Consider the following 21,046-nt stretch of genomic DNA (forward strand, 5'->3'; position numbering starts at 1 on the left):
TGGACTAAGTATCACTTTAACACTTGCAGTTGCAGCTGTTGTTTGGTCTCAAAGGTGAGTTACTATCATTGTGCTGAATATACATAGATAAAAGAACAGAGAAACACAGGCTTCTTTCATGATATGTCGATTGGGTCAACATTCTTTTTATTTCTTTCCTGATCTTGAAATGCTTCCGTCTTTCACAATGAGCATTAGTGTCTTTACATACATATTCATGTCAAAAGGAAGCGATGGCAATGACCAACCACACAAACCACCACCCATCTCTAAACACCACACTACCTGTGCCATTTTTTTGTCCTCTTGTCTTTTTCATAAAACCATCAGCAAAACCACAAACATTACTGATTAATACACACTGAAAGGGGGGAGGAGGGAGGGGTTATGAGGCAAATACATGTCATCACAGTCAATAGGAGAAAGACACAGCATAGAGGAAAACAGAACAACACCTTGAGGAAATAAAGAGGATATAAAACTGATGAAATAAACATTACAGTGTTGTCCGAGGGTGGGGGGAACTTTACATTTATACACAAGCACCAAAAAGCCAAACATCGTACATAGACTTTTGTAAAACTCGGATCCAGTGCAGGCGAGTCATTACTGCCCAGAGGCAGAACTACCTTGACAAATGTGTGATGGAGACAAGTTGGATACGAGGGATGTTCCTCCTTTCATTAATTTACACTCAGATTGTTTTACTGGAATTTTGGCTCTCCTTTCAATTGTTGGTTTATAGGAATTTGGCTTTTCTTTTATTCCAATACACAGTGCACTACATGAATGCGACTCCCGCATTTGCTCCCAAGCATCCCACACCTTCGTCACAATTAAAGCAGCCGTTATTTAAAGGTCTGTACACAATCTGTCTATGTTCCTGTGGGCTTTTTTCTACAGTGATGGGCATGTGGATAAGAGAGGGAAATAAATACAATGGGCCAGTGGATGATAACAACAGATATGGTTGATAAAGCTCAAATAAAGTAAAGGCTCATAGCCTGCAGCTGGTGAATTCCACCAAATATTTAAAGGCTGGTTAAAGGTTACGAAATCCAAACATTTTAATGAGACACTCGCCTCAGGAAACAACATGTTCTCCATTCAGTGCTGTTGGCTCTCCAAATTGGACGGCCATTTCTATGTAAACAGGGCATTAACAAATGATTAATGCTAAAGCTTAACAATCAAGAGAGAGGCATTTTAATTTGAGTGGGTCTTGTAGTACAGTAGACAATGTGGCTGTACAGTAATTCCAAATAGGGTGGTCGCTTTCAAAATCCTCTGTTGCAGGTTTTTGTTGAATTTGTATTCAAATTTCTTTGTAAAATATATATTTATAATAGATACATATATTCATATCTCACAGTAATATACAAACCAAGTGCTTAAAAAATAAAGGTGATGCAGATCTATTGTGAAATTAGGGTGATGTATTGGGAGAGTATGGATGGGTAGAGGTAGGGTCTGGGAAGAGGTATGGAACTTGAGATTTGTAATGTTGGTGGCATTGGTGCTTCTTTGGTCATGGGAATGTTCCCAGTGTATGTTTGCATTTGATTTGAATTAAGGCAGATAGCCACACATGTGTATGCTTGTCTACAGTCAGATATGCACCAAATTTAATGTACTGATAAAGCTTGAAACTTTTTGTCTACATTCTTGTTTGTAAGTGATCAAAATGTGCTTTCACTGATGCTGTATTAATGACAGGAGTAGAAAAGCAGGTAGTTCCATTCCTCCTCTCATCACATAAACAAAAGTGCTTCTGTAAGTATGGAGAGGATGTAGGAAATTATAACTTTGTACAATATATACAAATATGATACAGTCCTACGAGAAGTCCAGCCTTTTTGGGTGACTTTGGGGTGTAGGGTTGTAGAAAAGGTCAGCTTCCTGTCACAAGGGCTTGAGGAGGGGATTGGATTATAGGGTAAAGGCATGATGGCAGGGTGGTTGAAGAAGAGAAATTGTCTTTAGTGACACAGATAATGTCACCTAATCTCGCCTCTTATTCCGTCGTCCACATGTGTCCTTTTTACCAGTCTCCTTCCTGGTCCCTTCCTCTGATGCTGCCTCTTTACAGGCTCCGCCCGGGCTCAGGCTCTCTCGCCTAATGTTCTGCTGGGGTGTGAGTGATAAATAGGGATGCTGAGGCAGTGGAGGTGGCGTGGCAGAGGGAGGGGTGGTTGGAGACTCCTGGCCGGAGCAATGGCTGCCACTGCTCCCTGTGCTCATGGCCCGGTGTTTGAGTCTTAGTTTGTGGGGTAATGCTGTGCCCTTCACCTCCCCCTGGGGTTCCCGGCTTTGGGTCTGAGAGCAGCTCTCGGAGTTGGTTTGAGGTGAGGCAGGCTGGTGGATGCCACTAAGATGTTGGTTGTGGTAGTTGCCCAAATCTGAGTAGGATGAAGAGGGGGACTCATCATCATCCGTGGAAGCCTCTTTGTCAGAGCTGCGGGGATCTCCATCGCTGGATGAGGTGTCTTTACTAGAGGAACTTGATTGGCCATGGTAGTAAGCTTCGTTCCGTGGCCCACCCTCATAGGTAAGAACAGGTGGCTCCTCATCTTGGGCACTGAGGTATGATGGATGAGGCTGCTGGAGGTGTTGGTAAAGGTGAGAGTGACTAACTTCCTCCTCATGTTTGTGGAGAAGCTCTGCAGACAACTCACACTCCTGCTGGTGCTGCTGCTGCTCCTGTTGCTGCAGGTTCTGCTGGGGAAGTTGGCAAATTCTGTACAACGGCTTCTCTCCAGCATCATTTTGGCTGTCTGGGAGCTCATATGGAGGGGAGTCTGATGTCTTTCTCTCAAGCTGCTTTGCCACCTCTGCAAGAGTCTCCGTGGAGCTCTCTGTAATGGGCTGGGGTAGTCGGCTGGCACATGCCTGGCTGTTAACGCTGCTCAGTTTCTGGGCCACCTGAAGATCAGTATCCTGGGGCTTTGGCAGGCTGTCCACAGGATAGGAGGCACTGCTGGAGCCGTACAGAATGACACTGGTCTGGGCAGCAGGTGGGTGAAGGGTAGGTTGGCTGACAGTATTCATAGTGGTAACAGGGTCCTGGTGGGGTTGTTGTTGGTGAAGGTGGTGTTGCTGCTGATGGCTGTTATAAGCAGCCTCCATTTCATGAGAATGCTGCTGGATCTGGTGATGAGTGGGTACAGAGGCAAGACCGCGGTGGATGTTAAACATAATCTGGGTGGTGGTGCCATTGGCGATGTCCATCTCCAGCCTGTCACCTTCCTGTTTGATCTCAAAAGGAATTGGCTCAGGGCTGTCCCTAGAGGAGCCGTCAGACATGTCAGACAGAGATCCACGAGGGGAGTACTTCACCAGCTGCCTGTGGCCCTCATTGTGTCCAGACTGCTCAGTTTCAGAGGAGTCAGAGTTCATCATCACCTGAGAACCACTAGAGTAACCGCTGGAATAGTACTGAGTGGAAGAGGAGGATGAAGACGAGGAGCTTCCATTTACTGTGCTGTTGCCTCCCCCTATCTGCTGGCTCTTTTCAATGTAGGAGGCAGTACTTATAAGGCCAAAGCGCAGTTTGAGCTGGAGCAGCTCCGTCTTGAGCCTCACATTCTCATCATTAAGTGCAATGACACGGTTCTCCAAAACCATGTCATTGAGACGTCGCTTCTCCCGGGAGCGCTTGGCTGCCTCGTTGTTCTTGCGCCGTTTCTCCCAATAGGAGGCATCCTTCTTCTCATCAGAAATGAACTCCCGCTTTCGCCTGCAGGTCACATTGGGTTTGGGTTTGATGAGGCGCCCCATCCGAGTGGGAGTCCCTTGGAGAGGGGGAATAGACTCTTCATAACCGCTGAAGGTGTCAAGGCAGTTTATGTTATTCCCTGAGTTTTTGAGAGCTGAAGTCAGATTTTCCATTCTTGTCTAGTGGTAGCCAGTTTGAAATGTTGCTGGAGCAACCAGGAATATAATTAGGTCAGAGTTCAGTGCTGTGGAGTGGGTGGTGATGACACACCTTTCTCTTAAATGTCTCGTCTCCTCAGCCTCTTTATTATAGGTTCAATCTAGTTAGGACAAGAGGGCACTCAAGTGTCCAAATTAGCCAAAAAGATCAAGAACAGCTGGAGTTCAGCATTGGCAACCCTCATTTATCCACTTGAATGTTTTTTTTTTGGTTCAGTGTCCAGACTAGTGCAGATCAATCTTGAACTTGAGAAAATAAAAAAAGTCCTTTAAAGCTGAATGGATGTGGCAAATTTCTTTTTTTTCTTGTGCTTTTCTGCAGGTTGTTAAAGGTTTAGCATAAGAACAGCACGCTGAGCTAAGCTGGCAGAGCTGTGTCCCAGATCTCCACGCAAACAGCAGGATGTAGGTCGGCCTGTCTACCTCAGCCTGTCAGTCTCTCAGGGACCCTCGCTCTCTCTCCCCTGCAGTCGACTGTAAGATGAAATCCTGCGGAGATAAAAACAGAAAATAATGTTCATCTACATGTGGTCTGCTAGTATATCATTTTCACATAAGACCTAATGTGATTTATTTTTTGGTCCTCTTATTTTTTGTTGTTCACAGTGCACAGTGATCAAAGACACATCTGGAAGGAAAACTGTTCCACATCAGTGCTTCACTCTGCTGTTGTAGCATGTCTGGCTTTGACTGAGTCCCCTAGCAACCACTGAGTCGCCACTAGACCTCACTGTCTGACCTTTTCGCCCTGTTATTGATCTGCTCTGTCTGCAGCCTATGACCCCTGACCTCTAGCCTGGCATGTTAATGTTGACTTTGTGATGTAATGTGGGCACTGGGTTCATTGCCAAGGTGATGATTCTGTTTCAGTCAGTGTAACACTCGTATAAAAAAAAGAAAAAAAAGACTAGTAATTAAATATTGTGCTGAAGGCAACTACGGCAAGTGCAAACATGAAATAAACCACATCACAGGAACTGTGTCATTCTTCTGAATGTGCTCAAATGCCAGACTGCTATGTTAGGTTGATGTATTATCTGGCCAGAGAGAGCAAATAGACGGCTGGACTGGTTGAGGTTATTTGGAGGGACATGATTGTAATTATTACACTGAAAAAGCCCATCTGCAAACACTGCTGCAAAATGCAACTGCCCACCCCCATGCATTCATCTGCAGAGGAATGTGGCTGCATTCTTTGCCAAAATAACTCAATGCCAAATCAATGATGCAGAGTGAGCAGATAAGACAGACAAAGGCAGCACCCAGTGCAGGTCAAGGATAAAGAGGCTGAGACTGAGGAATGAGATTTTTGTGTGTGTGTGGGTAGGTGGGTGGATGGGGGAGGCAGGAGGTGGGGCACTGACAAATATAGGTCAATGGCCCCTAGAAAGAAATGAGGAGGAGGAGGGATAACATGGCGTGTGAACACAAGGGTAGTCGGACAGTCTGATTGAGAGGGCATCAGAGGAACAAAAACAAACAAAAAAACTATCAGCATGGCCTCCTGTGATGTCTGTACTTTGAAACATTGAGTACTAACAGGAAGAATAAAAAAAATTAAATCTTCTTCCTTCCTTGTTTATTTCAAGTTCAAATCTGCAGCTGTATATCACATTATTATAATGTTGTTAATTAGCTTCTAATTTGTATCTCAGGACAGTCCCTTCTTGGGAAAATAATTAGGTCAAACATTTATTGCCTTTTTAAAAATGTGACAATCCAGATGTACGGCTTCTCTTTGATTGCCATAGATTTTGATATTTTGGAGATGACTTCTAGAAGTATTCTCTTGATTCTGTACATGGATGTGTCTCTGGTAGAAGTGTACCAGCAGCAGTTACGTGCATTTGTTTGAATCCATCCTCATTATCTAACGAGGTCTCTGCTCTTCTGTAGGATTTGACTCATTACGTCACTACAGACGTATCCATGCATTTACTCTGCATTTTAACTAAAGTCTGGGAAAAACAGTCAAAATGCTGGGAAGGACCATTAAAGTCCTTTTCCATGACTTTATCTTTAAAACCTACATTATATTAGAGTCCGGATTTTTTTTTTTGTGAAGGTTAGGGTTAAGCTTGTGAACCTTTGACACGTGGCTGGCCGGCACGAGTGAAAAAGAATGAGAGGAGAGACTTGTTTCTCAGCGTGTCCCACTGACCCAGAAATGGGGGACCAACCGCACTCTGTAAACAGAAGTCTCGCTGCTCCTACACTGTATGGCTCTCACTGGAATGTAGGTCAGCAGAATTGCAGAGAGGTGAAGCCGTGAGAGACAAGGGAAAGATCAGAGAAAAAAAGACAATTGACGGGAAGACAAGCAAATTGAATTAGAGCGTTGTCTAAATATAAATGGAGGTGAGAGCAAGCGGAGCGAGGACAAAGAGACAGAGGGAATCAATGAAAAAGAATTAAAACAAAGAGGGATGGAGATTGAAGCTGGGTAGGAGTGAACCAGTGGCAATGGTGACAATATTGGTATTGCCTCAACAGAAGGAATGCGTCACCCATAGCAACAAAGGGGGGAGAGCAAAATGGGCAGCCAATCATATCAGATACTCTCCCCCTGGCTTGACTTGGTAAAAGGCAGATGACGATAAAACCACGTTCCACAACAAAACGGCAGTAACTGATTGTGTATACTGCATATGGTCCGTATGCCAGTAAGTCAGTGAGACACATGAATGTGTTTAATTACCTCGCAATTACCTTGCGGTTCTCTTTCGCGCTCTCAATATTAAAACCATGTGAACAAGCAGGTTGAACACAAAGCTGCCGAGCACTGCAGCCCTGTTCCGTGACCTACTTTGGAGACCATGTATCAAATATTCTTCACGTGTCATCACCAAGTTTCTGTGGCACTTGTGGAATGATAGCACTGTAAAAGAATCCAAGTTGCACTCGTTCACACAACCACAGGGCCCACACCACAAGAGGCTAAATGTGGCAACGCGCTTTGGAAACTGGAGCGAGTTCAAACCCTGCACGTGTTTCTGGGGAGCATTTCAGGAAATGGGAGCAGGCCTAAAATAAAAGGAGAAGGAGGGGTGGGGGGGCATGCTTCAGAGAAAGAGGAATGATGAAACTGGTGACCCCCCCCTTCCTGGGAGGAATGCAGTGTAGGGCACGTGGTGTAGGGTTGGGGGTCGGTGTCATGGGTGGGGTCTGCTTGAATTCCAAATGTAGGGGCAGACTTTATCCTCTCAAGAAAAAAAAACAAAAAACGAAGTTTGGGGATGGGTTGGGGTTGAAAAATTGGAAAGCATGCCAGCAAGGTGGAGTCCTATGGAAGCTAGATCCTTTTTCCAAGAACACACAGACATATCACCCCTCACTCTGGAAAAGGGAAAAAAAAAACCCGAGTGACTCAGTCCATGTGTTCCACCAGTCACATGTGCTCCCTTGGCCTACTAAATGCTGCAATTCGCCTCTCGACTGGCTGCAAACCACAGCACAATAACAAAGCACGGCTCTCAGCTTTTATCATCTCACATGTGCCATGAAACCAGGGGTGAGGTCACAAAAGTGGCACGGGACAGAAACCATTATGCTCCCCTCACTGATATTAAATCATTTAGGGTTTCAATAAAATTTAAACAAATTTACATGTTTTGAAATCTCATTTTTAATATACTGCAAATCTTTTTTGTAACACTGGGCCAATCCTCTATTTCTGCCTCCCTTCTTTGTTTTGGCTGGTGAGGATTTATTTTGGTGAGGTTTTTGCTTCTGCTTTATCTAGTTACCCCACCCCACCCACTCACCCCCTCCCACAAGACTAATGTGACCTACATTTATAGTTGGCACAGAGACCCAGTGTGTTCGCCAACCAATTGGCCGCCACAGCAATGTTGCATAGGCACTGTCTACAGAACAGACTATGGATATCCACCGATTGCATAATCGTCTAATCCCTTTTTATATTTAATTAATTTCTTATGTAACCAGCCATTAACCTACCATAACCATCTTTTGAATTGCCCTACATGGTAATTACAGATGTGCCATGTGTTTTCTAGTGGTCACTATGGTTGTTAGGGTGAGGGAGGCTGGCTCACGCTTTCACAATGATGATCTGAATTTGATCAAAAAATAAATAAAATAAAGGTACACACTATTTTTAATGTTTGAACTATATAAATAAACACTGTAATTGGAAGTGATTCCTTCCTGCATGCCATTAGAGAAAACTGCGGGGGGGTGGGCACGATGCCCACGTGCAGTGTAATAAATGCACAAAGATGAGTGTTCTCCATCAAAGCAAGATTTAATATCAGACAAAAAATTAATCCCCACCATCTATACATGGAGTTAATTTATATCAACCAAACAGAGTTGATAGACTAATCTAAGGCTAAATTGTGTCATTAATTCTTTATTTCGTTCGGTTTGGCGCATTCAGTCGCGATATTTATCACTCACGTAGCAACACATTGTGGGGAATCTGTTGCCCCGCATGCCTCCTTTGTTGCGCTGTCTGACAAATCGCATTCATGCATAGTTAATCGGATCCCCAGTCATCCAAGGAAACTGCATGAATCCAACTGTGCCATGAAATCCACCCGCTGCCTCAAAAACAGCCGCCTCTCATTAACAAACGATCACTGAAATATCTCTACCTGACCCACAACTGACCCGATCCAGATGTTCCGATCCACACCTCACCTTGCAACAGCTGCGGTCACCAGAGCCCGTAAACTTCACCATTCTTCATCTTCTCTATTTTCCTTCCATGTCGGTTGTAAACAAAAGGCTGCCCAAAAAAACCCCTCCAACCAAGCAGGACGGATGAGTGGTGTGATCATGCTTCTCGGTTCGCTCTACATTTGTGTTGGCTCGTCAGTCTGCGACGGAAGGGTTAACCCGAAGGACCGCACAGCCGCGTTAACCTTTACAAAAGAGCTGCTACACGTGACACGGAGAAGTGTGTCCTCGGAGCCTGCACAGGATTTTTTTCCCCCTGTTGTCTGTATGGACTAGCCTACTAACCCACAAGAAACCGAGCGCAAAAGAGGAGGCAGCGCAACTACAATGTAATGATATTAATGACACATTTACATAATAATAATAATAATAATAATATAGACCTGCACTTTGCCGGATTTAATGTGGAGTAATAGTGTGCGTTACAAATGCAGGTAATTTCTAACACAAATATTCCAATCAACATCCAACTGTGAACTGATTTGCATAACACTCCAAACTGCAACATCGCTCCAAAATATGGGTATTCGCCTCTATCCACCATATCTGCCGCACTTTTTTTCATTTTAAAGAATCCCATAACCGCTGGCTCCCTCCTCCCTCTGCTTCCTCACAGATCCGAACGTATGATGGGGGCAGCCTCGCCTTGACATTGACAAAATGCACCAAAACAAACACTCTTTACAGCCGCGGCGAACTCGTGACACTGAAGTAGATTTATCGTGCTGCATCCCAAATCGCATTCTACTGTAATTATGGCAATTTTATAAAAAACATCAAAAAACAATTACGATGACGATAAACTTACCCTTTAAATGAGAAAATCCACAGAGGGAAAAGGCAGCCTCGGTCCTGTTCAACAATCCGTATGGTGCCCTGACACACACACGCACATGTCACTTTCAAAACACACTGCTCTCCGATTAGTGCAGGTATATGCAAAGAGTGCTAACGCAGTACTGCTTGTTTTTAGTGCCCTCCTCAGATCATGTTTGCTCCAATTCCTCTCTCTCTCTCTCTCTCTCTCGCTGTCTTTCTCTCCTCCTCTCGCTAAAGTCTCTAAATGTATGTTAGTAGGTCAGTTGTTGCATAACAGGACGCTTTGGGTGCCTAGTCACGTTTTTTGTTTCTCTCTCTCTGGCTTTGCCCCCTCCCTCTCTCTGCGCCTTCAAATCCTGTTGCAGGAGAGGAGATGCAGAGGGGGGCTGAAGGGGAGGAGACAGGCCTGAGGTGGGAGGGGCCATCGGGCCCAAAGCCAGGCTGTCAGATGAAGGCCTATGATACACATAATCAGGTTACTTGAAATAAAACACAAACACAGATGCACATAGAAACAAGGCGTAAAAAATAGGATGGTGAGGCAGACAATTTGAAAGAGAAAAGAAACTCACCGTTAACAAAGGAGGTCTATGCCACCATCAACAATGCTGCTCATTTGTCCCTCTCCAGGAGATGCAACCATTCACATTAAGCACCATGTGGCTCCAGGACTGTCATTTACACTTGGCCTCAAGTGACAGCAGCCCCATTGACTGTTGGTGCACAGCCGGGAACTCCAAGACTAAGACTACAACCCCACAAATACATTTCCATTGTAGAGTAAGAAAATGATCTGTTCAAGCATTTTAGCAACATTTCAGTATTAATCTGTCAGTCCTCTCAGTCTCAGTCAGTATTTCCTTGTGCATCACGAGATTATTCAAGAAACCATCTTCTCAGGCTTCAGATTGTGTGTTTGTGTCTGAACGATGGCTTTTGAGAAGATTCACTTCCATGTTGGTTTAAATGCAGCGTTGTGGTAGTCTTAGTAACATTGATACCAGTGTCTGTATTACGCCATTGGGTTCCAACACGCTAGCATGTTCTGTCATCATTTGTTATATCTTGCTTGACCAACTTTGTAGAACTCCACCAATGTACAACGAGTGTGTGTGTGTGTGTGTTTGTTTGTGTGTGTGTGGATGGGGGGGGGGACGTGACATACTCATGTCTGTACAATAAATGCTTCGGCATGAAACCACTTGTCTAATTGGCATTGATAGTTCTCCCTGGTCCAAAGGTGGCAAAAATCTGCCTGCAGGCACAATGATTATCATGCTCAATTTCTTATCTGCAGTAACGATGTGAAACCTTGTGGTTGGTCACAGGTTTAGTGCTGGACATTTTCTATTTACGGCATAGGTAGAGCGGCCGTCTAGCAATGGAAGGGTCACTGGTTTGATCCTCACTTCCCCCGGTGACCATGTCAAAAAATCCTTGAGATATTGAGCCCCTAGTTGCTCCTGATGGCCCTGCGATGGACTGGTGACCCATTTAGGGTCAGCTAAGAAAGACTCAAGCCTGCCCCCCCATCCTTAATGGATAAGCAATAGAAAATGGATGGATGGATTGATGGATGGATGGATGAGCACTTCCTATTTGGTTCAGAGGTCTTTGTCACTATTAGGTTAGCAGCCAATCTGGTCAAGCTACAGTGCCACACACTACACCTTGTAAAACTTCTATGAATGACTGTAAGACTGTTAATAGATTGAGAGAACAATTGCCTGCTGGCGGCTCTTCCACATTCACCATACAAACATTAGTGGTGTTAATTGTCTAATTCAACAGTTATCAAGACAGCAAATGACTTTGGTTTCCAAATGTCAAAGTCAGGTTCCCTGAATGAGCCCAACAACAGGTTACAGGTCCTGTGTGTAGAATTTAGGATTGAGTGTTGGCAGAAATTGAGAAGAATAATTATAAATTTGTCATTACATCTACATTATACCCAAATTATCTCATGCAGAGCACACCATGTTGCTCACAACACCTGACTTTTCCAAAATCATGTTCGATTTGTACTTTATTTGCTATATGCCTTAGTGTACAGCGTATGGCCTGCTCTGTGTAACCCTAGTAATGTATCTATGTGACATCAATGCAGTGGTAAAAATGTTGTTCACCATTTATTAGCTCAAACTGTTGGCTACTCTTCATGATGAAGTTGAGTGCATATATATATCTATATATATCTATATATATCTATATATATCTATATATATATATACATATACATATATATATATATACTGTATACATATGTAAATAGATATGTCTATCTATTGCCTGTACCTATGTGTCTGCCTTACCTCGCCAGAAAAGACTCGCAGTGTCTCAACCTTAGACTAAACGACTAAACATTGTGGTACTAGCATTGTGGATGAAACCACTGAGGTTAACAGACATTGTTGTCATTTGTGTGTTAAAACCTCTTAATACATGAAAATTTGACAGTGGTAATAAATGTTCTCTTGGCACTGGCACTGCCTCCCACTTTGCTGCTGCAATAGGCAGAATCAGTGTTACATTAAGTTGTTAACCCAGCTCCTTGGGCTAAAATGCACTTCACTGTGCAACTGAAATGCATATTCTGATTCAGCTCGTTCAAAAGCCGCAAATTGTGTCATGCTGGCAGGCTGGAGGAGACTCACAAAGAGCTAGGCTGCTAAGCTATTTTGTACACCTCCCATCTTTGGTTTAAACTCTTTGCTTTTGGGTAATTGAAAATTAGGCCTTTGAAGAATCTCACACAGTTGAATGACTATCTATCACGCTGGCATTCAAAAGACGATTAGAGAGAGAGACTCACACCAGGAGGGAGTGACAAAATGTACTTGGACGAGACCAAACTGATTGATGCCCAAACACAAAGCCTGTGTCATTCTAGCGATGCAGTTTTAAAGCAGTTTTTAAGCCAAACTGTGTCTTCTGTGAGGTCCTTATGATCCCAATTATAGTACTTTCTAGTCATCCAAATGTTGTCATGTCCATTTTTGGCTCTATTTATTATGTGGACAATGATGAATTAGGGATGTGCAATGAAATAGATACAACAATGTAGTGTACTGCAATATTTTTCCATCATACTGTATCACTATTCCAGGCTTTTCTTTTGACAATATTGTAATATAAATTGATATAATCATATTGTGAGTTATGCATGTAATGGCACCGATATAGCTGGTCCAAAACACTGCTGCCTGCGTGTTGACTAGAACTAGTAGAAGAGACCATGTCTCTCCTGTACTGGCCTCTCTGCATTGGCTCCCTGTCAAATTTAGAATAGAATTCAAAATTCTCCTTCTAACATATAAAGTCCTCAACAGTCAGGCTGCTTCATACCTGACAGAGCTCATAGTCCCTTATTACCCAGCTAGAACCCTTCACTCCCAGGATGTAGGTTTACTGGTGGTCCCTAGAGTTTTCAAAAGTAGAATGGGAACCAGAGCCTTCAGTTATCAGGCTCCCCTCCTGTGGAACCGTCTCCCAGTTTCAGTCAGGGATGCAGACCCCCTCTCTAAGTTTAAGAGCAGAATTAAGATCTTCCTTTTTTAATAAAGCTTATAGTTAGGGTAGCTTAGGCTGGCCCTTAGATATGCTGCTATAGGCTTAGACTGCCAGGGGATCTCCCATGGTGCACTGGGCTTCTCTCTCCTCCTCTCTGTCCTTCTATACTCATATGTTTTACGAACCCATCTTCTTCTCTGCAGCCTTTGTGCTTCTCCACTTCCCAGATCCCTGCTGCAGCTAGAGGAAGATACAGGCCTGAAGAGGCTCAAGCTGCCACCCTTAGCATCACCTGTTCCCTTTTCTCTCTCTCTTTATCTCTGTCTCTCTTTTTCCTTTTGTATATCTCTCTTCCTCCATTATTTGTCCTTGTCTCTGCTCTGCTCTCCTGCTCTCTTTACCCCCAACTGGTCAAAGCAGAAGGCCGTCCCCACTGAGCCTGGGTCTGCTCGATGTTCCTGCCTGTTAAAAGGAAGGTTTTCGTTGCCACTGTTGCAGGATGTGCTTGTTAATTCATTGAAGGAGTGTGGTCCTAGACCTGCTGTACTGGGAAAGTGTCATGAGAGAACTTTTGTTGTGATTTGGCGCTATACAAATAAAACTGACTTGATTTGACTGGACTATATTTCAGTGTGTTTGTAACAGTGTAAATATCAGCAACTTTGTAACTATCCATCCATCCATCCATTGTCTACCACTTACCCTGTTAAGGGTTTGGGGGGGTGGGGAGGTGGAGCCTATCCCAGCTGCCCTCGGGTGAGAGGCGGGGTTCACTCTGGATGGGTCGCCAGTCCATTGCAGGGCCAACACATAGAGACAGACAACCATTCACACTCACAGCCACACCTACGGTGAGTTTAGAGTATCCAATTAGCCTAGTCCCCAATTGATGTCTTTGGACTGTGGGAGGAAGCCGGAGAACCCGGAGAACCCGAAGAGAACCCATGCAGACACAGGGAGAACATGCAGACTCCACACAGAATGCTTCTTGCTGTGAGTCGCCACCGTGCTGCCCACTTTGTTAATATCATTCAAATGAATTGAAATAGAAATTTTGAATGATATCAAAACAATAATACAAATAATTGGACTTCTCAGGTGGTACAATATTATATTGAGCACCTCAATATGTATCTTGTCATACCATATTGCAATATAACTTGATAAAATTGTATCATGATACATATTTTGCGGTCTGTACCTAGCCCTATCGTAAATGTGCACTTTTTTAATTTGAGATGTGTGTTTTTACGTGTGTGTGTGTGTGTGTGTGTGTGTGTGTGTGTGTGTGTGTGTGTGTGTGTGATGCCTATCTCCCCACATCCTGCCCCACACACACAGTGACAGTAAAGGATCTGCTCAGTGTCTTGGTGAATGTGAACCGCATTAACCACACAGTGATTTAAAACTGCGACCAGTAGAATGGATGCCTTGAAGGCTGACTTCTGCTGCAGATGCGTTCATTATCTTCTGTTACCCTCATGGTTGTATCATCTTCTCATTTACGGAGAAAAGCGGTATGTATTTGGTCAGCGACCTTTTTTTCCTTCTTAAGTCGGGCTTTTGCACAAAGACGTGTGCACGTCTCACACTACTGCTCTAATAACTTGGTTTTGGTGCAATAATTGCAGCAATTATTCTGCATAATTGGATTGTTTTATGTTCTAAAAGTGAGTTAAGGACCTTTCACCTCTGATATGACAGTAATTATTTCTCGGTGTTTGTCCAAAGTAACTGTTGGCCTCAATTTTGCTAAGAGGCCACTAATGTGTTTGTTCTAGTTTTGTTGTTCTGAAGGTTTTCCAACCTCCAAAGTAGTGGAGATGAGTTAAGATGGTTTTAATGTACCTTTTTTTGGGGTCTTTTATGCCTCCATCAGGATCCACCTCACAGAGATTACATTATGAGATGCTAAACCTAAATGTTTAGGCTAAACTTAAATGGCTACATTTAAATGGAACGTAAATGTGGACACTTCTTTGTTTCCCTTCCATGGACAGAGGAGACATACAGCACTGAAGGAGGAGAAGCACTGGCCGTGAACTTGAATCCCCTCCCCCATAAAAGCACACTCTCTCTGTCTCCACATCATTCCCTCTTTTCTTTGCACCCCATCCTTATCCCCACCCTAACGTTTCTGCCCCCCCTTCCAGCTATGTCTGCAAGCGTTGCCATGGCAACTGTCGCACTGCCTGCCTAGCAACAGGCTTTATCCTTTCACAGGAAAAATAGGGGTAACAAGCAGACAGGGGGAGAAGAGGGGGTTGTGTGGTTTTTTTTCCTGGGTGAGGACAGTAGAGTATCAGCAGCATGTTGCGGTAGCTTCATTGAATTCCCTACTCTCTCAGTGGCACACCTGGAGCATCTGCCGCATCTCTACCTTATACACACTCACACACACACACACACACACACACACACACACATATGTGTATATATATATATATATATATATATATATATATATATATATATATACACACACACACATATAAAATCTAATCATTTATTAACATATATATATTCAAGTCCCACTTGGATTAAATTGTCGTCTATAACAATAATTCCATTATTAATTTTACATTTGTATACCTGGGCATCAGCATCTGATTTGTTTCTCTCTAATCTCACACTCCCAAGGTTACTTAATTTAACTCATCACTGTACCAAAAAACTACTAACAATCAAGAACAATAACATTTTTAGAGATCCATTATATTCATTCCCAGTTATGCCAAAGACATTGTCTTTGCTGCCCCCTGCTGACTTTAAAGATGCATGACTTAAAAAAAACAACCAAAAAACAAAAAACATGGAAATAGATTATGGCTGAAATTCTGTTTTTCAAAGAATCACATCATCATTACTGAGCTGAATCTGACAGCACAGATTTATAGTTTTTGTTTCTTGATTTACAAAAACTCCTCTCCAGTTGTTAAAACAAATTCAAAGCTCCTTTTTTTTGGGAGGGGGGGGGAGGGGGGGGGTGTTCTAATAAATGTCAAACTTGTGAGTAATGGCAGGCACACCCAAAATCAGCCAGTCTAATGGCTAAGACTTTCAGAGAGAAGTCTACGAACCCACTTCTCGCTGCTGGAGTGTTTCAGTGCTTGTGATTCAAACCTCTTGTTGTTGTCTGGGTGTAGAAATTATGTCAATCATTTGGTGGCTATTTTTTCTTCACAACAATAACTTGTGAGCTTTTATGTCTCAGGGGTGTTTAAAGAGGTATTTAACTGATTCACTAAACCTCCTGAAAAATTGACGGATTTGAAGGAAAAACGAGCGAAGCAAAATATTTAAAAAAGATGTCAGGCTAAGTTAGTAGTGAAAAATATTTACTCCCATAGTTCCCATAATGCAACTGAAAACATTCAAGAGGCGCCTCTTTCACATCTCCAAACTCAGGGTAAAAAAAACGCCCAGGCTTGAGTAACTGATTACATCATATCCTCTCAACAAGAACTTCTAAAACTGTTCTTTTACAGATTCCCAGAATAAAAATTAGCTCACCGTGATGTTGATTCTGTCAAATGTTTATTTTCAAATAAAAATGCACTGAGATAACACACACGTGAGTTCTTCAGAAAACAAGTTCAAACCGTGTACAGACTGAACAGAGGAGTGGGATACGAGACACCAAAACAGTAACAGTGTTTTTCCTAAAATAAGCCCCTCACCTGAAAACAATAATCAAGTCTGACCAAAGAAAACCAAGTCAGAATATTCTTATCTGTTAGTCTTTGAGACTGTGATTTGGAGGCTAATTGCTTTATTTAGCTTTGACAGTTTAATGTGTATTTACCATCTGTCTGTGTGTGTTCACAAGTATGAGCCATGTCCTGACAACAGCGGGACACATCGACTTACAGCGTAACAAACATGGTGGCTGGTAGGTGTCCCAATGAAATAAATGCAGCTCCAGAACTGTCCAAACCTGTTGCCTTTAAATGGTGTGACGCTATTAAGCTACACTTGTGTTGTATGTTTTTAGTTGTCCCAGTGTATTGAATAGAGCAATGATCAAACATTAAACATTAAACCGAGAAGCGCCCCTGTCTGAGGACATTAGGAGGAACCTGGACAGCAGATTAGGACATGAGTGTGCATAGACATTTATTACAATATAGTACAGTATTTAAACTAAAAACATCATTGTTAGAAGTTGAGTATTATCAGTCCTTGTCAACTTACAGTAAAACTCTGTTCTTTAAAGACTCAGTCCTTAATTGGTGTTGGCCATGAGTTGTTCTGTGAAAAGCTTCTTCAGCTGAGCCACCTCTTTACTCAGAGAGTGAAGCTGAGACTTCAGGTAACTGTTCTCGTGCTGATACTGGACTTCGGGTTGTCCCGGTGTGGAAGACTGGAGGTTGCTGCTGGTCGCTGAGGTGTATTGAGGGGACTGTCTCTCCCTCCTGCTCTCATCCCCTTCCAGCTGCTGGAGCCAGGGGCCAGTGTGCCCCTCAGTTGTCTCACCTCCACTGAGTCCTTGCCCTTTTAGGGCCTCCCTCTGACCCTCCCGCCCTGCTGTGGACAGCGTGGGGCTGCGTCTGGTGCTGCTGTTATCAGGATCGCCCCCATCCCCATTACTGGGCGTCTTGAACCGTAGCTTGTGAGGAAGGTTTTTCATTGCCTCTGCTTGATCAATCTTGCCCCCAGTCAGAGATGTGGTGTGGTGGGTGTCTGCAGGGGAGTGGAAGAGGTCATAGCCCAGCTCCTCTGCCCTGTGTGGTGACAATTTCCCATGGTCACTTAGTCGGTCTTCAAAAAAGATCGGGCTGCCCACAGTGGAGCCACCTGGTGTGGAAAACCCAGAGTCCTCTGACAGGTTGCCAGCCTCCCTAGAGCCCCGCACATTCATTTGGCCTGTCTGATTGCTGGGATGTGAGGAAGAGGAGTTGAGGAGGTAATAGTGAGGAGGAGTCATGCTTTGAGTGGTGGGGTGAGGGGGTGTGGTGAGGGGCAGGATGGGGGCATTGGATGGATCTTTGACAAGGCCGAAGCGGAACTTCAAAGCCAAAAGCTCGGCCCTGAGACGAGCGTTCTCCTCCAGGAGAGCCAGGACACGACTCTCCAGGACCATGTCATTTACGCGCCTCTTTTCTCGTGAGCGCTTAGCTGCTTCATTGTTCTTCCTCCTCTTATCCCAGTAGCCTTCATCCTTTTTGTCCACGGGAATGAACTCACGCTTCCGCCTGATGCTTGAAGTAGGACTTTCTTTGCGTTTGATGGCAGAGGTGCGACCCAGCAGGGAGCGGGCCAACATGCTGCTGGAAGTCAGGATAGACACAGCTTCATCTGTGAAGGACAGCGGTACCTCTCCTCCTCCTCTGCCACTTGGAGTGACTTCTGCGGGTGAGTCTAGGGTCTGGAGCACAGCTACGTCTTGCTGCCCCCCCATCTGCTGGGAGTTCTCCTCAAACATCAAGGTACACAAAGTCAACAAGTTTTCTACTTGTAACTGAGTGCAGAACACCGCTGTTTGGAGCTGGATGCCCGCTGAATGAGGCAAGGATGCAGAAACAGTACCACCTAGCGATCAAAGTGGGGATAAAGAAGGAGCGAGATTTAATGGTTATGCAAGAGCCATTACAACACAATATTACGTAACCCCATTACATCTCTCAATAAAACTGGAGCGCCTTGTTCCAGTACCCTTACAAGCTCTGTTACATTTCCAGTGTTGGGCAATGCGTGCAGTCACCACAAAGATGAGCCACACTTCTTTATTCAATTGTGACATTGGCGGCTTTAACTTCATTTAACCTAAATGTAGGGCATTAAAAAAAATCCGCATTATCTGTTATGGTTATGAAGTCCACATTCCGGTGCGGCTGCTCTCCCCGCGTCATAAGCGCTGACCTACATGTGTGACCGGAACATTGTGTTGCTCCCATTAACCGCGGCTGAGTGGAGTTGACGCTTTTACCCCACATTCATCAGCATCACTGAGACTTTTGCACTTTCTGGCTGTTATTAAGCTCAGTTAACAACTTCCTCTATTGTTACACTTAAAGAAGACACGAGTAATTCTGATGCCCAAACCTCACAAATAGCTTAACATTTAATGAATTTACGATATAGTCGAGCATTAAAAGTCTCTTATTGGAATCGAAACGTATTTTCACTTATGTTCTAATAACCTTGTTTATGTTTTAGCAAAACAAAACTGGGATCATAATGACAACAAACAAAAAGACAAACAAAGAGAGAAGGAATATAAATGAAACTCAATAGAAGAGTATGATTTACCTGTGTATGATCAGTAGCCTGTGCTCTGCCGGTGCGCATCACTAGTCCGCCTCCCTCAAGTCCTGTCCGGTTCTCTCTGATCGACTGCAGATCCACTCAGCTGCGCTGTTACTCAATATTACCGCTTGTGCTCGCACCTCCACTCTGCTCCACTTGGAAAACCGCAGCTCCTATTTGTAACGTCGAGTTCAGCCCAGGACGGTCCCTATCCTCACTTGAACCAACAGGACTCTGTTTGTGTGTGTTTCTGGGACCGCCTCCCTCTGTCACTGCACCCCACCCACCGTCCCTCCCTCCTCCACCACCACCATGTTAAGGAAAGCTCTTATCTGCTTTCACAAATTAACAGCTCATCACCATCATCATGATCGCCATCATCATCTGACCCCGTTCGCACCTCCTCCGCTGACTGCCATAATAGTTATTAGGCAATGTTATGCTGCAAAACAGGCAGTGGCAGAGCTCTCACACACAGATGCTGGCATTATTCATGTTCTGTTTCTGTTTCTGCTTGTCTAAAAATATTGTTACAAACTTTTATTTGTGTAAACGTTGCTCCATGAGAAATGTTTCAAGATCATGTGAAACTGCTATGTTTCATAAGTACACCTAATTACAATACAGTATATCTGCCTATGATGGATTTCCATTCGTCTCTACCAGTGAGTATCCATTGAGGATATGGATGGGTCCCACACGGAGTATGATGCCCACATTTATTTATTCTTGGTAATATCACCACTGACTGATATTCATGTAATTCAATACATAATAACATCTTGATTTTCTAATTTTATGCTCATTCTTTTGTGCTGGCAACAGCTGTGGGCCGGATGGCCACGAGGTTTTCTGGTTGTCCATCCATCCATCTGCGAGACAGTCATTGCCAGAAGTGCAATAATTAACCAATGTGTCGTAGCCTCAATATAAATCCATACGGACTTAGAAGTGCTGCAGTGCAAAATATTACATATGTGATCATTTGCAGCACAGCTATACAGTTACGGTAGTTCGACGTCTTTTGATTTTTTTTTTTTGACAGCATAGTTACAGATAGAAGTTACATGATTGTTGATAGCCTGAAGGTACTGACACCTGTAAGTTTGGCAGTGGCCTTCACTTGGGTTTGTGTCCCTAGAATCAGTGTAGCAAGAGGACTTCAGTCCAAAGCCCCAGCTAACTTCTGCTGTCCAGTCAACATGTGAACGCTCACAGGAGACGGTGAACTACTACTATGCAGAGCCCCTGGAGCAAACATGTTCAGGTTTACATTGAGATACACTCTGAGCCCCTTGGTCCTTACTCTTTGGTCACCTTTGGTTTCTGATAGTGACATGAGGCCAGTGGCTGTACAGTAACTGCTCCAAACAAGGTCAGTAGGGTGGAATTTTCCATCCAAAAGCTTCATCCTGAATCCTGCTCTCTATCTAAAATTGCATTATATTATTTGTAAACAACCATACAAGTTTTCTGGACTTTGTCTTGCGGCGATAAATTAAAACAGGATGAATGTTTAGTGGATAATTGAAGAATTTTCATTTTGATATTTATTTGCGTCTTTAACAAGATGGAAATGTCTTAGCTTATCTGAGCACAAAGACTGGGAACTGTGAGATATACTGTGTCAAAAGCATTAATAATGCTGGAAAATCCACTCATCAACAACGTTAAAGCTCATTAATTCTTATTTGTTTAATCTGAAGAAAGTTAAAGTCATGTTAACTCTGCTGCTGGTGGTACACTTGTATTTATAAGCATTAACTGTCAATCAACTTCATCCATTGGAATTTATTTTTAAATTGCAAAATCATGCGAGTTAGGTGAGTAG

At 43.6% G+C, this 21,046-nt stretch overlaps 2 protein-coding genes across 3 annotated transcripts; both read right to left on the reverse strand.

Annotated features, from left to right (window-relative positions):
* Nucleotides 1-124: 124 nt before the first annotated feature.
* nfil3-2 (nuclear factor, interleukin 3 regulated, member 2) lies at nucleotides 125-9,781 on the reverse strand. Of its 2 annotated transcripts, none has more exons than XM_086185806.1 (2): nucleotides 9,446-9,781; nucleotides 125-4,422 (listed from the first exon to the last, which is right to left on the reverse strand). In XM_086185806.1, exon 2 carries the CDS (start codon nucleotides 3,886-3,888, stop codon nucleotides 2,002-2,004), a length of 1,887 nt encoding a protein of 628 aa, XP_086041932.1. In that variant the 5' UTR covers nucleotides 3,889-4,422; nucleotides 9,446-9,781; the 3' UTR covers nucleotides 125-2,001. The 2 variants fall into 2 exon arrangements, with proteins under 2 accessions (XP_086041932.1, XP_086041933.1); XM_086185807.1 differs by lacking the exon at nucleotides 9,446-9,781 and adding an exon at nucleotides 8,599-8,827.
* A 6,709-nt stretch (nucleotides 9,782-16,490) lies between these two features.
* nfil3-6 (nuclear factor, interleukin 3 regulated, member 6) lies at nucleotides 16,491-19,446 on the reverse strand. The gene is made up of 2 exons (XM_086185799.1): nucleotides 19,219-19,446; nucleotides 16,491-18,498 (listed from the first exon to the last, which is right to left on the reverse strand). The coding sequence occupies exon 2, from the start codon at nucleotides 18,389-18,391 to the stop codon at nucleotides 17,192-17,194; it is 1,200 nt and encodes a 399-aa protein (XP_086041925.1). The 5' UTR covers nucleotides 18,392-18,498; nucleotides 19,219-19,446; the 3' UTR covers nucleotides 16,491-17,191.
* Nucleotides 19,447-21,046: the final 1,600 nt, after the last annotated feature.

The sequence above is a fragment of the Aulostomus chinensis genome, chromosome 18 (assembly GCF_037954235.1).
Source record: "Aulostomus chinensis isolate RoL2024-O1b breed Wild chromosome 18, RoL_Achi_v1.0, whole genome shotgun sequence".
Classification (NCBI taxonomy): domain Eukaryota; kingdom Metazoa; phylum Chordata; class Actinopteri; order Syngnathiformes; family Aulostomidae; genus Aulostomus; species Aulostomus chinensis.